General features: G+C 40.1%; 1 protein-coding gene and 1 long non-coding RNA gene across 2 annotated transcripts in view; one reads left to right on the forward strand and one right to left on the reverse strand.

The window, feature by feature from the left end:
* The window catches only part of LOC115591065 (uncharacterized), a 36,966-nt gene extending 17,252 nt beyond the window's left edge, over positions 1-19,714 (forward strand). The window contains exon 4 of the long non-coding RNA XR_003985889.1: positions 17,992-19,714. This is a non-coding gene — a long non-coding RNA (uncharacterized LOC115591065). The remainder of the gene's footprint in view (positions 1-17,991) is intronic.
* On the reverse strand, positions 1,397-6,412 carry dpt (dermatopontin). The gene is made up of 4 exons (XM_030432688.1): positions 6,058-6,412; positions 2,910-3,035; positions 2,542-2,649; positions 1,397-2,300 (listed from the first exon to the last, which is right to left on the reverse strand). Exons 1-4 carry the CDS (start codon positions 6,330-6,332, stop codon positions 2,234-2,236), a joined length of 576 nt encoding a protein of 191 aa, XP_030288548.1. The 5' UTR covers positions 6,333-6,412; the 3' UTR covers positions 1,397-2,233.
* Positions 19,715-22,080: the final 2,366 nt, after the last annotated feature.

A 22,080-nucleotide genomic window follows, 5' to 3' on the forward strand; every position in this document is an offset into this window, starting at 1 on the left:
GGATTTTAACTGCACCGTGGAGGGTTGGTGAAGAAATGCTGCTGGTCTCGTCCAAAACAAGTGGAATGAGAATGAGGGAGAAGTGGCTGTAGGAACTTTATTTTTCCAGATTTGCTCTGTTGTCGGATGAACTAGGGGGGAAAAATTGCATTTTTACTCTGAAATTCACAGGAACATTGAGTTGGTTGATGAAGTGAGACAGCTGGAGAACATTTTGCTCCACAAGCATCCGACTACAAAGGATGAAAGATTACTGTGAGTCAGTGAAAAAAAAGATCTGTTAAGTTTCAAGTCGTGGGTAAGACTTCATGCATAGCACTTTTAAGGAGTTCTCGTCTATATTGGATTTAAAAAAGTGATGTATGAAAGTTTATTCTGATGTGGTGTGTTTTTTGAACCTACTGTTTCCAAAGTCATAACACAACTTAGTGCCTCGATGTAAACGTGTTTTCTTTCATATATTCATTTGTATATTAAGTTTGAAGCTCGGGCCAGTGGATGCTTAGCTTAGTGTAGCATGAAGGCTAAAGAACATAGCTAAGTCCAAAGGTCAAACAGTCAGCACGACTCAGAAATAGTCCTGCAAAAAATTCCCCCTAAAACTGCTTTTATTTTATTGCTAATATATTGTTATGTATTGTGCTCTGTTTCAGCTCCTGTCTCTTTAAGCTCAGTTCAATTCAATTCAATTCTTAGCTGCCTGATTAGCCGCTAGTCACAGAATTAAAGGCGGGACTACTGACGAGGCGTTTCAGAAGCAGTGTTTTCTGTGGGAGAGACGAGTTTCTGTTGACGTAGACGCTGACCTTTCTAACTTTCAAGATCTTTTACATGCACAAGAACAGATGTAAAACTGAAAAGCAATGTCCAGACCACTAGATGCACGGCTAACTGAGCTAACTAGCTAACAGCAGCTACACTTTTTTCTGATGACATGTTCCCCCTCTATTTAAATGTGTGTGTCAATTCAACAGTTGGCCAATTCTTACATATTGCACCTTTCAAGCTTAACTATCCGACTGCTGGCTGTCTGAAAAACATTTGTTTATAATATCTCCTAAACGTTTTACATTACCACATGAATACAGAACAGATAAGCTGTTGATATATTGATCCCTTCCAGCATAAAGCAGTGCTGAGTTTACCTTCAGCCTAATAAAGCCCAGCAGAGTGGCTGACTTCATCCTCTCTGTGCAGGTTTTTACTCTCACACAGATAGATTAAACTTCCTCCCACAAAGTTTTCCCTCAACAATTTTAGCTCGTTGTATTCAGTTAGTTTAATGCCCATAGCGGTTCAATCAGTATGTTTATATTGAATTTTAAAACATCATATACACTGTGATTTGATTGTCTTGGTATCGTGTTGAATGAAAGAAAACACCACAGCTGTTTATTAAGTCCCATTTTCATTTTAATCCCATTTTCACACAATACAGTTACAGTTACATGAGTTCCAGTACAGTACAGTATATATTTTTTATTATTATTATTTTATTTAACCTTTATTTATCCAGGAAAGACTCAGAACAGAACAGTTCATTGTATCGCTGTTGCCAAACTGAACAAGACACTTTAATAATGGAGGGATATGAAGTCAATTGAAAGCAGGTGGGGGCATTTTTTCATTACATGCAAAGCTCATTTTGCCGGTGATTCTCAAAGAGCTTTTTTTATTACTTCCAACACACGCAATTGTTTCCCAAGTGTTACCTCCAGAGACAAAACCCCAATCGGACACATCCTGCTGCTCACTTACGACCGTGAAAATATTGCGAGCTAATTTGTTTGGCCGTCACTGCCACCAGACCTCAACTAAGAGATCTCGGAGCAGAGCGCTGACGAGACCACAAAATCAAATAATGGAGTTTGTTTTGTAAAAGCGCTTTCTCGTGCTGCCAAAGGACTTCCACTTCCTCCCACTTCTAAATGAAAACACTTAACGCTGTTCAAAGTGGCGGCACACAAACCCCCTGTAGACCCTCTGTGTTGATGTCTACGCTTAAAGTTTACTTCTATATGAGCAGTCACTTTTCATGCTGGGCTAAAAAAAAAACAGTGGTTATACAGGCATACAGTATACGGCATGTCTGTCGTTAAAGCATTCATCAAAAGTAAATACATGAGTGAAAACACGAATCATATCATTTAGGTATTATGTCAGCATTATGTTTCTGTTTACATGTAACAGTTTGTATTTTTTATTTTTTTTTGTTGAAAATGCTGCTTACAATCTATAAATTTTCAAATTCACAATCAAAGTCTGTCATTCTGCACAGGATGTACTTCCACTGCCGATCCCTGGAACAAAGCACAAGACATAATCCTGTCAGTTCAACACTCATAAATAACCCCGAATTCATGTTTTCTTCCGTCTTTATTTGGTTTCTGCCAATGAATTGTGTTCCCATGGTCCTTACCGAGGAAAATGTGTTCTTCCCACTCGGTCATGAGGGGATTTCAACAATTTTTTGCATGGACTTTGTTGGATCAGAAGTTATTAGGGGGGGGGGGGGGAAGAAAACAGATGTTGTGAACAAACCTTAGCACTCCAGTGAAAGTGGTCTGGGCACCTCGGATGAAGTAGCCGTAACTAGGCACCACCAGCTCTCCCTCTTCTCTGTAGTGTTCAGGGATGTCAGTGGTCTTCCTGTGGAAAGCAACGAAATAAAGATGCGTAAGCAAGTTCTGTATTAAGGTAGAAACCTTCCAATAAACTTTATTTTGATGACTTTGGACCGGCTAAGCTGGCTGTTTTCCCTCTGCTTCCAGTCGTCTTGTCAAGCTAAGCTAACATCTACTGGATTCAGCTTCATATTAAGCAAAACGATATGAAAATGATATTGACCTTCTTGCATATTTTCCAAAATGTCAAAATGTCCACACCCTTATAGCCCCGTGAGAACGTACATGCAGGAGTAAGGACAGCGGCGTTTGTAGTAGCAGCAGTAGAACTGCCATTCCCGGTCCAGAACAGATTCAAAGTACTTGCTCTGTACGCCTGCGACCAGGCCGTTGCGAGTGCATGTAGAAGTCCTGCAAAGACACAAAGACAACTCAGTTATCTGGGGAGAAAAAAAGAGTCAGTTTTAATTTATAACGGTGGAGAAAGTTCCGTCATGACACCCCGTACTCTCCTGTTAGGACTACCTCCAAGTCCTTCTTCTTAAATCTCAAACACGCTTTGATTCTAAGTTTGTACTATATTGTTTAGAGTAAACACCGGTTTGTTGATGGTGTAGTTTGTTTATGGCCCATGGACTCTGCTGTCGCCACAACACAGCCAAGAATACCAGGACCGGAGCAGCGGGAGCAGCACAATGTGTAGAGGTTTGTCATGGCAACATGGGCACAGCCATCAGCCATTCAGCCAGCGGGGGTGTTTTCCCTGCAGGGTAATGTCCTCGCCGTCGTATTTCAAACAGGCAGCTATGTTAAAGGGAGGCAGGCGTGGCCGTGATAGAGCATACACACTGTTTGTCTTTAAATCAGTGGGCTGGGTGCAGTCGAGCTTAAATCTGAAGAGCACACATCGTGTTTTGCTCTCCTACCTAGGAAAAGTCATCTGATGCAGATCTGAGCCAGCTGACTGTTGGGTTGTTTGATTCAAGCTGCTGTTGACACAGATATGTTAGGCCTCAATTCTGCCTCCACAAAGGTTGATCCGAATCCTTTAATTACACCGAGCTGTTTACAGTGGGTTAGTCAAACACTTTTTTATGTGAGGATGTGGCGTTCGTGTGGTGATATAAAAGATTACCTGACTGCACGTAACGGAAACCAGTCATAAGATGGATATTAAAGGCAGGGACCATTTAGCTCTTCATGGATAAAACAGCCTGTCATCTGTCATGGATTATTGTTGCATAGTCTCTTTTAGTATTTGTGAATGATAAATGCCTGTTGCAAAAGAAAAAGGCTGTAAAACACAACGAGATATCTCTGAGGGGCGGCTGACACAGCCAGTTGGACGAGACTTGTTAAAATTCTCTGAAGGTAGTCGTGTTCCCAGTCAGTTGAGGAACACATATGGCTGTTCTGGAGTCAGATGGTGATTCATTTGGGCCCAGGAGGACCTGGCTCTGTTCCTCTGAATGAGAAAACAGTGGACACGAAAACTAACAACAAAAAAAAGATACACAAGTGGAAAATCTGAGTAAAAACTCTTCTGTTGTTGCGGAAAGACATTAGTTAGGTTTGCAGGACATGTTGCACCACTTACTTGTAAGTCGGTCACTCAGTTTGTGTGGAATCCTGCTTTTGTTCTCGGTAAACTAGTTTCCAGCTGGTGATTTACGATTGATTTGCGATTTACCCGACCTGCTCCATCAAAAAAAAAAAAAAAATGGTTTAGCTAATACATACTAAATGTGGTGCATCTCCAATTAAAGACTATCAGCAATATAGAACTGAAGTCACTGTAACATTACACCCACAAATTACAAATGAGTTTTGTAAATGTGACTCACGTTTTATTTATGCCTACATGGATAGAATTTTGTTTAAAAGTCAGTTTTATTCTTGCACTTTATAATCTGTGGGAAACGTTAAACAATGAGGTTAGCTTGGACAGGAAGTTAGCCTGAAACGACGGCGACGCTCACAGCAGCTTCGATAACTGTTGCACAGAAATGGTGTCGCGCTAAAGCTAAAGTTATTAACATTATCTCCAAATGTCTTCATAATAATAGGCCAACAACATATAATTCTTATTCTTCTCCGGCAATGAAGAAGCAGCTTTCCTTCTTCAGGCTCTGAGACTCATAGAAATAAGATAAAGAAATAGACAAATTTCTTGCTAATGGTCGCGTTTGCTTATGTAGGTTATACAGAAGCATCAGTATTACATTGAGACTGTTTCATAACCTTGAAGTAAATTTAAAAAGCATCTTATCAAGTCAATGTGTAGCCTGTTTTCCACATGACATCTCCTCCGTCTAACTGGATCACATGTTAACAAAGCTAATGTTTTTGTTTTGTCAGTTAAGCTAGCTAGTGCAGTTTAGCTAATGTGGCAGTTTCTGGGTGTGAATTTGAAGTGCTAAACTTTACATGAGAATAGTTGGTGTGGTGCAGTTGATGTGTAAATGTTCCACCTACTGTGCTACAAACAGGTCAAGTTTGAACTTGCGAAAGAGGCGGTGTAGCTCGGGTTAGCTCTGGTTGCAGCTGTCTTTATGAGGCCTGGAGATCTTCCACCAACAACATGGGTGGTTTTGTTCATACAACAGTTTCGGCAGCAACCTCCACGCAGGCCTCGTATGGGCCTTTGTTGTCTGCCAATAGTGACCTTTAACAGCCCGTGTTGTCGGTCAACGTCTGGCCTACAGTGAAGGGACATAACTTAGCAATTAAGGCATCTTCTATCTTTGATCTGCACTTCCTCCTGTTGATTGGAACAATGTGCGACAAAAGGACCAAAGATGTGCTGGGTACGTGGCTTCACGTGTCTTTAATAAATGTCCTTTCTCAGATGCAGCTCTCCTACATGAACCCACAAACAAAGTGATCAAATCTAAACATGTTCACAGCTGGTGTGAGAGTAAACAAGAAGCCAGAGAAAACTGCTGAAAGATGCTTTACAGGAACATCAACTGCACTCGTGTTATCAGAGTCAGATGTTCCCCCAATGATTGATTTCCTCTGTAGATTTCTGTATTACTGTAGTCGTATATCATTGTGCATCATTTATTCACATCACTGCTGGTTAAATCAACGTGGACTCACACAATTAGTGCAAAGGTTGTTTGCAATAAGACTATAAACATGAGACAAAACTACAGCAACGATTCATCAGAGGGCAGCTGTGCATCTCTGTGTCACATCCTACTGTACAAACTACTCAAATGAAACTTCCTTACAATCAAATTAGTCCAGCTGATGTGATATTTAAACTTCTAACAATCTCTGAATTCTCTGAATCCAAACAGCACACTTATTTTTACTGTAAAACCTGAACAGATGTGACATTCTCCCGCTATGCCTCAGCTCACATCTGCACATTCAAAGAAAGTAGAAAGCAGGTGGTCAGAGAGTAAACAGACCACAGAGGACCCACCACTCCAACCCAGCCCGGCTGATGTCGTCCCACCAGCAGTCGCTGGGCTCCCCCAGACCCTCAGGTGTGGGCTGGCACTCAAACGACCACAAGCGGTCCATGCCATCCTCCTCGCTGTAGTAGCTCCTGGCGGCCACCATCACCTCGCCGTGGGGACACTGGAAGTTGAAGCTCTGACGGTAGCCGTTGACCCAGCCCATGTCATGATGGTCGTGAGACTGAGCCGCCACTGTCGCCAGCAGACACAACACCAGCACCACGGGAGCAGGATTCATGTTGGAGAGGTCCGTCCGTCTGCTGCTCTTCCTCACAGCTGCCTCAGTTTAAACTCCTCTGAGTCCCTTTGTTGCCCAGATGTTTTTTATCCAGGAGTGATGTGTAATTTGTTGGTCTCGGGACAACTCCAGAATTGGACCTCACTTGACATCTTAAGGTGGACTCCGAGACAGAGCACTGACAAAGTCCCACCGCAGATGAGGGTTTACCTTAAAAGACAGCACTTCTAGATGACATGCAATTCAGATATTTATGTGACGCTTTATTTGAATCTGGAGGGTGTGATCATGTGTTAACCGTCTAATTGCTCAGGTTGTTAACTCTGCAGCACAGTCGTCTTTTTTATGGCTTTTCCGACATAAATGTTTTCACTGAAGCTGTTGAATTGTATCATGAGCGACACAATAAATTTCACCAAACATACATTCACATTTAGATGCTTTAATGCTCATATTTTCCAGTGCTGCATCACTGTATACCCCCTCTGTCTGAAACACTCTGTTTTAGCTCCTGTCTCTTTAAGGGCCCCCCTCCAAAATACCAAGTCTCCTCTGATTGGTCAGTTCACACATGCCTGAACCAGCACCGCTCCTTGGTATCATTCCGTTTTGTTTTCAGCTTCCAGATAGCTTCACTTCTACTGTGAATATAGGTGTAAATCAGGCAAATGTGTGACACGGTGACAACGTGTGATGTCACAAAGTCACAGAATTGGAGGCGGGACTACTGCGAGGCGTTCCAGGAGCAGGAAGTTGTTTTTTTTGGGTTTTTTTTAATTCTTTATTGAAACAGTACACAAATAAACAATTCTGGCACGTTTTTCATAGTACATACATTGCGCAGCAGGAAGTTTTGTTGATGTGTTTTTAAGTTTTAAGAACCTTTATAACACACTGAAGAAAAGGAAAAAAGCACAACAGGTCTCCTTTTAATATCGTTAACATAGGGGGAGCAATATTTGTTCATTCAGGAAATGCATAAATAAAATCCTCAAAAAATCTCATGTAAAAAAAACAACAACAACATGACAGTTCTCTAAAACAGTGATTATCCACTTATAGCTAAGCAACAGTAACTCGGCACAGCAGGCCCGTCTAGCTCTCTCTGCGTGTTGAGACAGCGTGCACTGGACTGCAGAGGAAGTTATACTTCATACTAGGGCTCTCAGGTGATTAAAATCAGGCTTAATAGCTTAATTGTAATTAATCAGACATAGTCATATTTGCCGTAAGCCTTTCAGGACTTTGACATTCATTTTGCGGTCTAATCCTGCACTTGTTAGTTTTGCTCGAGAAAACACTTTAACGAGGAGGACTAACTGGTCGGTCTCGTATGTCAGGTTAACTGCCTCTCCTCAGAGTCAACACAGTCAGTTTTATGAGGGGGACCTGCCTCCCGTGCAGTGGATGAGGCAATACCAAAAAAGGCAAAACTGTATATTTTGAAAGTCGACTTAACTTTTAAAAAGTTGGCAAACAAACAAGCTCATAGTTACCAAGTAAAGTAGACTATTAGATTTAGGTTGTAGGAGCTAAAAGGCTGAAAAAGTTTCCTCGATTTAAGAAGAAGAATAAATAAAGTTACTGTCAGATTTTACAGTGTCATATGTTGGGCCTGCATGTTACCCAAATAAGGGGCTAGCTCACATGTAGCACATCCACTGTGTTTAGTTTCTCCATTGTGTGAAGAGCGGCTCAGGATGCTACTATTTGTTTATGCTAACGTCAGCGGCTCTGTCCTCTCTCTTTGGGGTTAAGAGACCTTCACACTCCTGCAGCCAAATCTTACATTTAATCTCACAGTTTTCCTTATCGTACTGGTTAAACTAAAACAAACAGGCTCTACACTGCGGGTTCACACAGAATGGATCACGGCTGCTGATAGCACCATTAATTGCGCCATTAGTGAAAGCCGCTATCGGCCCCGTCTCAAGGTCCAATTCACTACAGATATCGAGCTGATGACGAGTCTGTGCAAACATGCCCATAAAGTTCTGCAGCCGAGTACAGTTTGCCTCTGTTTTCTTGTCTGATCGCAATCATCCGTGCAACAAAATGTAACACACAGACACGCTGAAATGACAGCTGAGAGCGACGGTGAGGAGAAACAGCAGATAAAGATAGCGATAGAGATGGTGGCAAAACAGTCAACAGCGCTAATCCGCTGATATGACGAAACAGGAGTGGAGGAAAAAAAGAGAGAGTGAGAGAGAGAGAGAGAGAGGGAGACTGAATGAATGAGTTACATTCCTTTACGCCTCTTTGGAAAGAGGCGTAAAGGAATCCATCTACGTATGTCAAACTGGAGCGGCCATCTTTGAACAAAGGAGGTGGCCGACGGCATTACTTATCACCCACCTACACTGCTGTACTCAGCTTAACAACCATCACACCTGGGCTCACCTAGCCTTAGAAACCCACAAGTGGCCCTAACAACTCTGAAACTCAGGCCATGTCAACATGCACCAAAACAATCTTCCCCCCCCCCGTCTTCCTTGGCATCGTTTCAAGAATATTTGCATCCAAACGGATCCATTGTAAACGCCGCAGCATGCTTTAGTTCATATTCCAGCCTATAGGTGGCGCTTAAAATTCACCAAAAACTGAGAAGAAGAGACGGAGCATGCACATAAAGCTTGCGCACTGTAAACAAACAGACAGTAGACGGAGAAACCGAACACAACAAGAAGAAGACGAAAAGGGCTAGTCGGTTGTCCATAATCCTTTTGTGCTCAGCGTAGTGGCTGAGGAGCAGAATATTTTGCCATAGTAACTCTAATAGGCTCAATATGTTCTGTGGCATGAACACAAGCATGTAGTCCACCATTGTTGTTGTTGTTGCTGTTGTTATAAGAGGTTGAAGGCTAGAGGTCGAGGGGTGGGGCGATGGCGTCATCGATACGCCAAGTATGCGTTTTCCACCTTGAGACCAGGTTTCAAAAAAGCCTGTTTACAGGATCCATTTGGACGATCAACCAAAACTATGCAAAACATGTGCGTTTACACACGAAAGCGTTTCTATGTGGATGGCCCCTTAGAAACCCACATGAAGGACCCACAAAAGACCCTAACAACTCTGAAACTCAGAGCTCACACACGTCCCTAACGACTCTGTAAGGACACTCCCACGCAGAGATTAAACGCCTCTTGGATGAGAGATGAAACGTCTTCAAGAAACTGAAACAAGTCCAGTCGCCTACGATACAGCAGAGATTTACCATGACCTGTCTGCCATAGGTGGAAATCCTGGGGGTGACGGGGGGGGGGGGGGGGGTCCAGACCCGGTCTTTGAGGGGAAAGCAGAGATTTGTCCCCCTCAATAATCACATCATTGAAAACATGATAAAAACAAAGCTGTGCCTATGCTCTGGGGTTTTTGGCACCAGAAACACAGCCACTGGTGTCATGTTTACAAATGTTGGAATGTCGCGTTCCTTCTTAAAACATATCCACAGTCCCCTCCACCTCCACCTCCAGCACCAAGACACTATTGGTTCTTTTAGTTGTGTTTATTCAGGTGAAGCAGCAATCCTCCTGTGAATTTACCCTGTAGTCTGTAAGCACTACTTCGTGTTCGTCGCCATCAAGTGCATGTTTGCAGAGTTCTCATTTTAAAGCAAGTCTGCTGGAAACACTAAAAACCAGAGTCAAGTCATTGAGATCGGTTAAAAACTAAAAACAAAAACAAAACAATGCCAACAGCCACGGATAGAAATGACAAAGCTTTATTTGTCCACCTCTGAAATCAAGGATTGCATTGTTCTGAAATGATTTATGGTCTCCAGAGGTTAATCTGTCATGATTGTAAATTACATACGTACTGTGTGGAATTGGAAAGCCTGATGTGCAGTCAGTCCACTCCAGAAACTACTTTTTAGAGAATTTATATATGTTTGTGACCTGTTTTTTAAAATTTGATATAGCAACTATGTTCTTAAGGGCTTAGTTCCATGTACCGGGTATCTGATGGTGCCGAGAGACAGATTGCTAAAAAAGGAAACAAGTCAAAGGTCGAAGATAATATTTCATCTTCTCTCACATCAGGACTTTATCCGTCATTTGCCTTTATAAAAGGGTCACTGGAGCCATGAAACTTTGCTCTTACCAATACCAACAAATGGCTTGTGATTAAAGAATCAGATAAATTCTGCTCTGTATGAAACCGCACTCAGTTGGATCAGAGCAGAATCACTTTTCTTCAGAATCCATTTTCTTCACTTGACCACAAGATGTTATTTTCCACTGCTTCTCCGGTTCCTGTGAAACAGAGCTCTTGTTAACGCTGAATAGCAAACAAATTAGTCTTGTTAGAAAATGAGCTCATGTTTTTAATGAAGTGTGATGTTGGAGTAGTGTGTGTGAGTGCTGTTTTTTTGGTCATTCTTCCATAATTTATGTCCTCATAAAATATGGAGTTTGACCACATTGTATCCGAGGACAAGATGTTAAAAGATTGTGTGAGCATGATGATGAGTTTTAGATGTTTTAATTTGTTCAAGCAGTGCCGAGTCCCAGATCACACTGAGACACACGTTAGTACATAATCAGCTGCGAAGACTTTATGCATATTTCTGTGGAAAGTGACCAAATCCCCTGTGGCCAGTTTCCAACACAACTGTTAGCGATGTGTTTTCTAACAGCTTGATGGTTTTGTAATGTGAAGATTATCGTCCAAATATGACTCAAGATTCAAATTCATTTGTCACATGCTTGTTCAATATTCTTGAGTCTAAAAGGCGAGTGTGCAAAAGAAAGTACAGTATTAAAGAACAAGTAAATACAATAATAGAAAAGAAAGATTCAACACTAGTAATGAGAATTTAGTATATATACAGTATCAAAACATACATTTATATACACAAATCAAACAGTAAAATGCACTGTGTGTTTTAAAAACACCCATATTTGGGGTTTTCCCACATAAAAAAAAAAAACTGTTTTTATACCTATGACACCAGAATAACATTTACATTTAAATAATGCCAAATATCCGATCTATGCTGATAAATGCACCGTGAGTTTAGCAAAACATCTTGATGGTATTTCTACCGTGATTCGTGGAAATTGATCCTGACTCTCCACCGTAAACTCAGCTTTGTCTAAAGCAATTTATAAAAAAGGATTTACATAATTTAGTGCTCAAAAAAACACAACATGTCTCCTTAGGCCCCTCCTCCTGAATACCAAGTCTGCTCTGATTGGTCAGCTCACACACGCCTGAGCCAGCACTGCTAACAACAATAAAGCAGCTGTGGTAAATAAATTATTCTGTGTTAAACCAACTGCTCAGCCTGAATTACACAAATGTGTGACGTGGTGATGTAGTGTGATGTCACAAAGTCACAGAATTAAAGGTGGGACTACTGATGAGGCGTTTCAGGAGCGGTGTTTTCAGTGGGAGAGAGGAGCTTCTGTTAGTGTGGACAAGGTGAAGCATTATAGGTCTACTTTAAATTATTAGCCCACTATTTTGATAATCGATTAAATGTTTTTTTAGAAATATTCACAAAGAAAGTCAAAATTGTCTGATTTCAGTTCTCAAATGTGAATATTTTCTACTTTCTTTACTCCTCCATGACAGAAAACTTCATATCTTTGGGTAATAGACAAAAAAGGACATTTGAGGACGTCTACGTGGACGTTGGGAAACCGTGATCAACATTTTCCACCATTTTATGAAATGTATAGACCAAACAACTAATCAAGAAAACAATAAATTAACCGACACTGAAAATAACCATTGGTTGCAGCCCTACTGTATAACATATACATTAACACAGCCACCCCTACATACGTTACGTACACCTTGACTTTTTCAAGTTGTTTTCTGGTCACCCTAACGGATACTTGTTGTTTGCTTCGACGAGGGGAGAAAATCCATTTAATCACTGCGCGCCTGAGAATCTGATCCCATGTGAGAGATCATCCTCAAAGCATCTAAAAATAAATAACAGCACATGTTCAGGAATAGTGTGTGAGTCAGTGCATGAGGAGTTCCACAAAAGTCAAAATGGAGCAGCACTGGGGAGGTATTTTTAGTCACTATTGTCTATTTAAAAATCTCTATTTAGAGCAGCGCTGTTGGCACTCAGAGAATGTAGGTGCCTCGTTCACTACACTTTGATCGGACTGTGACATGCAGACTGCACCGAGCCACAGATCACACGGCGGAGGCAGCCCCCGCAGTAATTAGGTTTAAATGGAAATACAGAGGTCTGAACTGCGTGTACATCTCTAAGAATATGACGCAGTTACAACATCTTTCCGTCAGATGCGCACAAATAAATGCCAGTCGTTCTGAGGTAAACATTTGGGAGCTACAGCGTCTCACTGAATCCAACAACGGCTTCATACAATCCTGGCAGCAGCTGTAGGAAAAACCCTCAGTCCGTTCTCAAAGGCCGCTGTATGCTTCTGTCGCTGTTAGTTATCAATCGTTCTCCGATGTGTTCAGGTCCGGAATAAGTTGAGGTAAATAAAGTGTCATTTTTTAAAACACAAGGCTTTAAAAGATATATTTGAGTCCTTTGTGCTTCAATTTTATTTTATAAAATGGAGTGTTTAGGATGAATTGATGAGTCTCACAGCCTGGGGAAAGAAGTAGTAGTCTGTAGTCTGGTGGTACAGCAGCGGGTACTTCTGTATCTGTTGTCAGATGGCAACAGGGTGAGCAGACAGCAGCTCGGGTGGGTGTTATCTTTTATTGTACTTTGGGCCCCATGCAGACATCTAATTTCCCCCGATGCTCTGTAGATCGGTACCAGCTACGCTCTGGGTGGGTTTTAATCACCCGCTATAGCGCCTTTCTGTCCTTGGTCGTGATGTTCCCAGTCAGGATGCGTTCTATTGCTTCTCTGTAAATGTTGGAATTCAGCCTTTCTAAGTTTCCTTAGGAAGCAGAGCCTTTACTGTGCTGTTTTTTTAACCAGGGTGGTGATGTGTGATGACCAAGATCGGTTCTCTGTGACGATAATTTCACCTACCTATAACTGTTACCTTGCACATCTGGAGCAAGTTGTTGGGGAAAATAACTCTGATTGGCTGTTGAGCTGAGCCAATCAGTGGATGAGGGGAGAAACGGAAAAACGAAAGGAATACTCCTTTGAGTCTGTGGTATCCATTGATTCCCCTTCGATTTTCATCAGTGCCAATCAGATAGAAAAGTGGTCATATTTGCAAGAGTCCCTCGAGCCATGTGGCTAAAAGAGGCAAACAAATGTGGAACATGCTGTCATACAACCATCAAACGCCTTCAGCATCTTCACCCTGTGCTGTCCTGAACAGTGAAAGCATCACGGGGCGTTTACTATCTTGTAAGACAGCTGAAAGAGATGTGAGTAGCTGAGTGTTACATGATTAACAGTTTAATAATCAACAGAACAAAATAATGGCCATGTCTTGTTTGACAACAGAGGTCACCTGATAAACCCAGTGGTTGTTTCACCACACTTTCATCAAACGCTGCCGTCTTTTGGGATGTCTTGCGATTAAAAAAACTCTACTGTGGCACGTTGTACCCACAAGAGAACCTTCTACTGTATTTATTATGATGGGTCAAGCTCAGTCCGAACATCTAAATTTATCACACATCGGTTTCACTCAAACACACTGAAATTCACTCATCTCCGTCCTACAGAGCCGGTCATGGCAGCTCTGGTCTCTCTGCACCAGGACAGACTTTCATTGTCCCGATGGCCCGAATGAGTCTTGTATTCAAATCAGAAGCACTGAGCAGCTGCCAAGTAGAAAGTGTCCCATTCATAAATGTTTCTACAAAGATGACATCTTGAGACTGTCTGCACAGGAGCAGAACAACCTGTGATTATTCCTGCCACGCGCGCTGCGTTCAGGAAAAATAATAGAAATATGTTGGACGGTGACGCAGCAGTTTTATATCTGAGAGAAAAACAAAATGAAACTCTCCCCGACACACAGTCTCATCTCTCGGTGGTGCGCTTCATTATACAGCATGAATCTGTCATTTCCTTTCATTATCACCACATTGACGGCTTTGTTTAAAATAGAGTGAGAGGTTTCACAGTAACAGATAGGGAAATGTGGGAATTTAAACAGTTTCAAAGGGTCACGAGGAGTTCGAGCTTTCTGTAACTTCTCTGGTCAAATCAGGTCAACAGCGCCCGCGAGATGAGCGCAGCATAGACCAGACGTGTTATACAACCTGTACACTGTAAAAACAATGGCAAAAAATAATATACGATAATTAGGCGCCAAAATAACAAACTGTAAAACAACAGACAATAAAAACACTTTAATTTTCCTTAAATTAAATACAGTTTTTAATCTTTAATTATGATATTTAGACAGAACAATGAAATTATCTTTAAATATGGTCAATGCTGTCATGATATAAATAACAAAGCTTAAAATTGCAGATTTTTTATAGATAATTTCAGGTGAATAATCATATAATTTAATCAATATGTTCAAGTGATGTCTTCATAGTAAAGCTGCTAACTAGTTCCTGAAATATATCACTAGAAAGTCGATCACATGTTGCATCTTTAACAAACAAATCTATGTAAATACACAATACTTGTTAATGCAACTACAGAATCGATACTTCTTTTAGTGTTGATTGTCACTAATTGTATCTGAATTGATAGATGTATTTACAGTATTAACCTTGAATTCAACATTTAAAAAAACAGCTTTGCAAAAGTACTTTTTGTGAGGAAGAAACACATTTTTTTTGTAAAAGAAAAATAATTAAATTATATGCATGCTGTTATTTACAGTTACAGGTTTATGTTAACACTGGAAAAACTCATTCACAGTCAATTTTGTAATTTGTGGATATTTTGTACAGGAAGAACCTGAAAAGAAATCCATAAAATACCATTAAAAGAAAATCTTACAGTGTAATATTCATGTCTAACACTTCAGTCAGAGCCACGTTTAAATATGACCACACATGATGATGTTGAGGCCTTTAAATCTACCGTTGTATTGTGTTGTGTTGTATTACGTATAAATATATTATCAAGCTCCTTCAGTCAGCAGGTTGTGTAGTAGTTATAAATGACATCATCAGCCGAAGCAACTATGACTTAGTGTTTTTTGAGTAAATGAGGAAGTTCGATGACGTTACAGAGCCACAAAGAGGAAGGTGGTCAGGGTGGATAGACAGAACGTTGGACTTGAACACGTGAAACTTCTGTTTTGTTCAAGTTTTCCACTGACAGTCGATGATTTAAGCATGACCACTGCCGTTCCATATCCTTAAAGGAGACATATTGTGCTTACTAATCATTCCTCTCCTTTACTGTCTTGTATAAGTTCTGTGCATGTAAAAGATTTTGAAAGTTAAGTCTGCACCAACAGAAGCTCCTTTCTACCACAGATTATACTGACCCTGAAACGCCTCATCAGTAGTCTGGCATTTCATACGTGACTTTGTGACATCACACTGCGAAACAGAGTCACACATTTGCATAACTTGTGCCTAGCAGCTTGTTTGGCACCTAATACTTGATTTAGCACAGCTGCTCTGATCAGGCGTGAGCGAGCAGACCAATCAGTGGAGACTTTTATCGGGGGGGGGGGGGGGCTAAGGGGCAGGAGCTAAAATAAAGGGTTTTTGACAGAGTTATCAATTTTTTTTTATGCCTAAACCAAACCAAAAGTATGGTTTGTCAGAAGCTTTGACGAAGACCTTGCACAATGTAGCAGTATTTTTTTCAATACTAACGTTTCAATGTTCAAACTTTTATTGTCATAAAAGGAAAAAAAAGAAGCTCTGTCGTTTCTCTTGCTGTCATTGTGATGTGTTTTTGCTTGTGTTTTACTCAGGCAACTTATACCCTCTTCTAAGTTTAAATCACTTGATCATCTTTGAAGATATTAATAAAAACAAACCATCAGAACTAATATCAGTCTGAATCGAGACATTGTGGGTTATAATTGGGAATGAATGGCTTTAACTTCACTTCTTCAAACACAACTATCTCTGGTATGTAGAGTTACACAACGGACACTGCGAGGATGTCAAAAGGTCCCTCAGCATGGTCCATTTTCCCATAAGACCTTTGCTGTTTAATAGTGCTTCACTGATGAAATTAAGGGGCAAGCCAAAAGGCCACCATAACAACGTCTACCAAACAAATCACTTTGCTTCAGGCTCTAACCTCATTAGAACAATGCGTCGTCGTTGCTCTGAGGATGTGTCTTGAGCGCTGGCCGGCGAGGCAGGCAGGCAGAGATAAGCCTCACTGACAGTAGTGATAATAGGAGAGCAGGAATGATCGCCTGGAAAATAATCACACCCGAAGTATTTCAGGCGCATGATACCGTGTTCTTATTCATTTGCCGATATCGATGCCACAACTTTCCACCCTCCGGCTTCAAGGTTATGTGGGAGATGATACGCGACAGGTCAAGATGTTTGACTGATTGCTGATAAGAGAAATGTTGTTGGCGTTTCATTACGATGTACTGCTGTACATATCTATGTGTCATATTTTGACAGTAGAGCTCACAAATTGAGTGAATGCATTAGTTCTGCTTGGCAAAACCAGAACAGTTCAATAACTCTGTCTCATCTCCTCTGACAGACCCTGAAAAGTCAGACCACCAGACCGAGAGCAAACTCATTTTTCAAGTTGCTCAACAGCGCTGCAGTGATTTCAGTAATTATTATCTAAATCAAACAACAATTTGAGCTCCTTCTCTCTCTTTTGAGAAAGAAAACACGGACTATAATAATGATACAGCAGCTATACAGCTATAAAAAAATAGAGTAAAAAAAGTTTTGGGACTTATTTGTGGAAACAGCGTCTAGACTGTTGTTTATCTCTGCAGAAGTTGATATCGAAGACTTCAAGTTGCTCAGAAACCTGCTGCCAACTTTCATGATACGCTACTGTTACATGGAGAACTTGTGTCTGCAGGCTATGAATGCTGCGCCATTTTCCCAACAGCCTGTTATTAAAAACCCCAAAGTGACAGAAAATGTCCTACTGGACAAACGGCCAGTTGGCGCAATGACAAACAGCCATTGCTCCAAATGAGGGTTTTGACATTAATAGGCCATTTTTCACACATACGCTAACCCGACTGTAAGATATAAAAGACAAAAAATTCTAGGGTGTATATTTTCTGAACAATGGGCCTTGGACTGTAGTGGGATTTTCTTTACGGTATAACAGGCTGTTGGTCCAATGAGAGGTTTTTTTTTTCTTTTGATTATTGAGGTTTCGGAGTAGTGGACTGTCGGAAAATAAGCCGTCCCGAGACTACCTAGTTACTTATTTACGTTTCAGCGAATTTAACACCGGTTGATATTTTTAAGTACACCTGGGTATATTTCCTTCTGTCTACTGATATTTCCTTTTCATGGTAAGAAAATCAGGTGTTTTTGTATTGAGACCTGTGGACACTTCAATCCATTTCTGTGGTGACCAAAACCGGCGGTTGGAACGTCACCATCAGTGATCATGGCGACAAAACAGGCATTTTAAGCCAAATCATTGTTTTTCTAACTCAAACCACGTGTTTTTGTGCATAAACCTAAGCAGAGCATAATCAAAGTGTTGTGAAATCGAAAATTCAACCTAAACAAATGTGAAGTTGCCATAAAGGAATGTTAGGTTTGAGCTTATCTGTGGTTTTACAATAATGTATTCCTTTGCTTTCATGTTAGGAGGATGAGGAGATGTCAACAGCTTTACAAATGGGCGAGACCGCAGTTTGTGGAGGCATTTCGTTTTGGATTGTTGAGTGTGAAACCACTGGATATCTTTGAGGAGACGTTGGGCCACGTTCCAGTCAGGCTTGTGCCAACAAAACTGGATATTTTTGAGGAGTTTCAATTTCCAGGTCACCAGGTGTGCCAAAATATGATCTCTGCCTAAAGCTAACCAAATGTTTTTGTACCTAACCATAACTGGGACAGCGCTGTCACATAGAATAAAAAACATAATCTAATGAAACATAAAGTTGCAACATAAAAAAACACACACTGCAAACACTTATTCTGGTGATGCGTTTTCAACATTTAGCATGTTAGCCTAGTTAGCCTGGAAGCAAACTAGACCAACTAGCTTACAAACGTTCGCAGTAACTTATACCAAACGTTATTGTTAGTGTTGTTATTCATGTTGATATGTGTTACAAATCATACAAAGGACAGCTCAAGCTATCGCAACAGATATCACCTAAACCTCAGCACTTAGCAGCTCTTTCTTGGCGAGACTGGTGACCTGGCATTTTCGTGAAGGGGGCACCAAGGTAAGTTTAATGTAATTTTCACTGTGCCACAAGAAAACTTGTTCTCCACAATTAGTGTTTTTTGATGTTATCTATGTAGTAGAATAGTATCTGATCTATATAGTACAATGAACCGCTATCTCAGTGTCAGTTAATGGGATACGAATTTGACAAACAGGCAAAGCATCTGTAATCTAATCTGCAGCACAGAGAAGTGGGCTGGTAGTGATCATAAATCACACCATGGAGTGGAAATACAATGTAAGTGACACTGATGCTGCTAATGCAGGATTGTGTTTCAGCCTCTGATGTTATTCAAATGTCTCTGACAGAAAATTAAGGGTCACAAGCTGTTTCACTAAACAGGGTAGTTATTCTCTTCCCAAGGCTCAGTGGTTTTGTAGCATGTTTAAGATTCAAGTCAAAACTCTGTCATGTGGGCTTCAAAGCTGAACCATGTCCAAGGTCACCTTTTATGGTTGATATGTATTCACTGATTACACTTCTTTTATGCCCTATCATGCCAATAGCAAGTGTAAAAACGAGCGTTCTACGCTGTTACAAACAATCTTTGCTCCAAATCATTCCCAATTTTCTTGTGTGAAAGGCCACTATTATCAAATAGTTGATTGCAGTTCCATTACAAAGCATTTTATTTTCCAATTCCACATTGCATGCCTACACAGCATATTAATTTCTTCACTGTGTTTAAAAAAACTGGGTCAGTGAATGCTTACAGAAACAGACGCTGGGTTATGGAGCTGCATGTCAACACAGCTACTACACTCTACTGCTGAAGGTGATTCTGAAAAACCCTCATCGGGATAAAACACGTGGAATGACTTTAGATTTAGTTCAGATTGAAAAAATACTATCAATATATAATATGTGGATTAAACAAATGAGCTCTGTAAAGATTCCAGCCTCCAGATACATAGGAGACACATAATAATTCATTTTTGGGGGATCATTTCTTTGATATATGTCTTGAATTATTTGTTCGATTTGGGGACTGTAAATATTGTGAGAGAATAAATGAATACAGTCAGATAACAGTGTGTATGATCAGTCAAAAACATGATTGCTATCAATGATAAAACCAATGTAGAGACAAAGACTTGTCAAAAAATGGAAACAGGAAACAACTGGCTGTAGCTCCGTCCAAGAAAAATTAAAAATCTCTTAAAAACACGCTAATTTAAGGTTTTTTTTTTTTTTTCAGGTTTGTGTGCACATATATATTTTTTTAACTAATACATCTACAGAGGTTGTAGAACGATGCAAATATTAGCAACCTTAATGATAGCTACCTAGCATCAGACACATTAACATAAGCCAGCATCAGTTAACTAGCATTAGCAACATTAATGTGAGATAGCATTAGCAACCTTAACAATCACTTGGTCGAATTAGCAGCATCGACGTTAGCTAGCGTTAGGGATGTTTACATTTGCTAGCGAGCATTAGCAATGTTAGGTAGTAGGTAATAATTCGAACAACAGTTGAGCAGCAGAAGGGGGGAAGATGCCACATTTAGTTGGTGAATGTCATCAATAATGCCTTTAAACGTATTTTATCTAATTTAAACCCAAATATAAAAACATTCTTAGCCTAAAATAGTCACATAACTTCCTGTGATGCCGCACATTTCTCTAATAAAAAGCCGATACAAGTAGTTAATTACTGGGTCTTGTAGCTGCTGGTTAATTAGTTTTACTAACTAGACAGAACAGTGCTAGTTGGTGCTTTATGCTAAGTTTAGCTAGCCGTCTGCTAGTTATATAAAAACGTGTCAAGTGTCAAGGGATGACTAACCAACTGATACATCACATTCATTCTGGTTGTTCTCCAGTGTTGAAACAATGTATCACTGTCCCTGTTAAAAAACAAAAACTCTGTTTTGGTGACAACGCAGCGACAACTTCCTGATGACTGAACAATAACCTGTGACCGTAGTCTGGTATTTATGAACAAATGCGCTTTAAACCTTGTACAAACCCACAGGTCTTTTCCCATCAATATATACGTTGCTACATATTTGTGGTATCTAAATAGTACAACTTTGTCATACAGTGTTCTCCTTTACTTGGTTATAATGCCAGCTTCACATTGTGTGTTCTGCAAAAGAGTGCGATGAAATTAAATCAAATGTATTATTTAATTAAGATCAAACTGGCTTGAAATTTAAGTATATTTGTGATTAATTGTCCTACTGAGTTCTGATCAAATCAGTTACGAGTGATAAGTATGTTTTCCATTCAGATTGTCCAGTAAATTTTGCACACTTTGATGTACAATGTTGACGCCTAACAGAAAGCGCCAACAAACTCTATGACTCTTCTTACAATTGTAACAATAACACAATTACTGCACTTAATCAGTAATAATAATTACAGAGAATAAGTATAATGAACTGAACTGTGTAGTGATGCACAATTTAACGATATAGTTAAAACTGATTATTTAGCAGGCACCTCCAAAAACTCATTTTTAAAATCTTTTTAGAGGATGAACCTTCACTATGGTCACCATGGAAAATAAAGTGACGTGCAGTTTATTGATTTTGTCATGTAACTCAGACAACTGCTCCCCCCATGACCCTGCAGGGCATACTCTCCATCGGCACGCTCTATAGCAAACATCCCTACTTCCTACTCTGCCTCAGTCTTTCTGTAGTTGAATAGTGAGTCTCTGTAAGCCTACTGATCAAATGGCAATATGATTTGATTCGTCCATTATACTGTACGTTACCTTATATACGTTATACAATCTTAACTATATTGTGAAATGCAGCGAGTATCCCAAATCAGACTGATCACACTGTATCTCTGCCTAGTGTTTGCTGCACAATGATCTTCACCAGCATGAAGTCCTTCCTTAATTCTAATTAACTGTTTTAAACTACAGATTTGATAAATTGGGTTGCAACATTAAAAGGTAAAATGTCTTTATTAGTAGAGTATTACAGCATTAGGAGCCAAAAAACATTATCTTAACTTAGCTGCCCAGGTACGTAAACGTAGGCATGACTTTGTTTTATCAATGTCTGCATACATGGGTAAAGAAAAGTAACGTAACCGATTTGTGTTAGTCAAATCTTTCCAGTTCATGTCATTATTGACCAGCATTTTAACCAGATCAGATATATCAACAGATTTCATTACTCACTTTAATCTTCAATCACAAAACATTAGCAAGCTATCTGACAGCTGCTGCGTGTCGCTATTCAGTTACGATTTATCTGGAGGTAAAAACTTACCAGCTGCATTTCATTTAGCTATACGTATATTTTTATCATTTTATTACGCTATTGTGAATTTTTCTAACTCTAACCAAGTGTTTTTTGTGCCTAAACCTAAGCAGCACCATAATCAAAGTGTTGTGAAATAGAAAATTCAACCTAAACAAATGTTACGTTGCCATAAAGAAACATTAGGTTTGAGCCTAATTGTGGTTTTGTAATTATGTATTCCATTGCTTTCATGTTGGGAGGATGAGGAGATGTAAACAGCTTTACAAATGG

Source organism: Sparus aurata, chromosome 11, assembly GCF_900880675.1.
Source record: "Sparus aurata chromosome 11, fSpaAur1.1, whole genome shotgun sequence".
NCBI classification, from domain to species: Eukaryota; Metazoa; Chordata; class Actinopteri; order Spariformes; family Sparidae; genus Sparus; species Sparus aurata.

What these genes read in the sequence shown, in the direction of transcription:
- dpt (XM_030432688.1), bottom strand. Translation starts at nt 6,332, where the DNA reads ATGAATCCTGCTCCCGTGGTGCTGGTGTTGTGTCTGCTGGCGACAGTG. An exon ending in AGCCGGGCTGGGTTGGAGTG is followed by an intron (nt 3,036 to 6,057) that starts GTGGGTCCTCTG and finishes GTGTCTTTGCAG; the next exon opens with GACTTCTACATGCACTCGCA. An exon ending in CGCTGTCCTTACTCCTGCAT is followed by an intron (nt 2,650 to 2,909) that starts GTACGTTCTCAC and finishes TGCTTTCCACAG; the next exon opens with GAAGACCACTGACATCCCTG.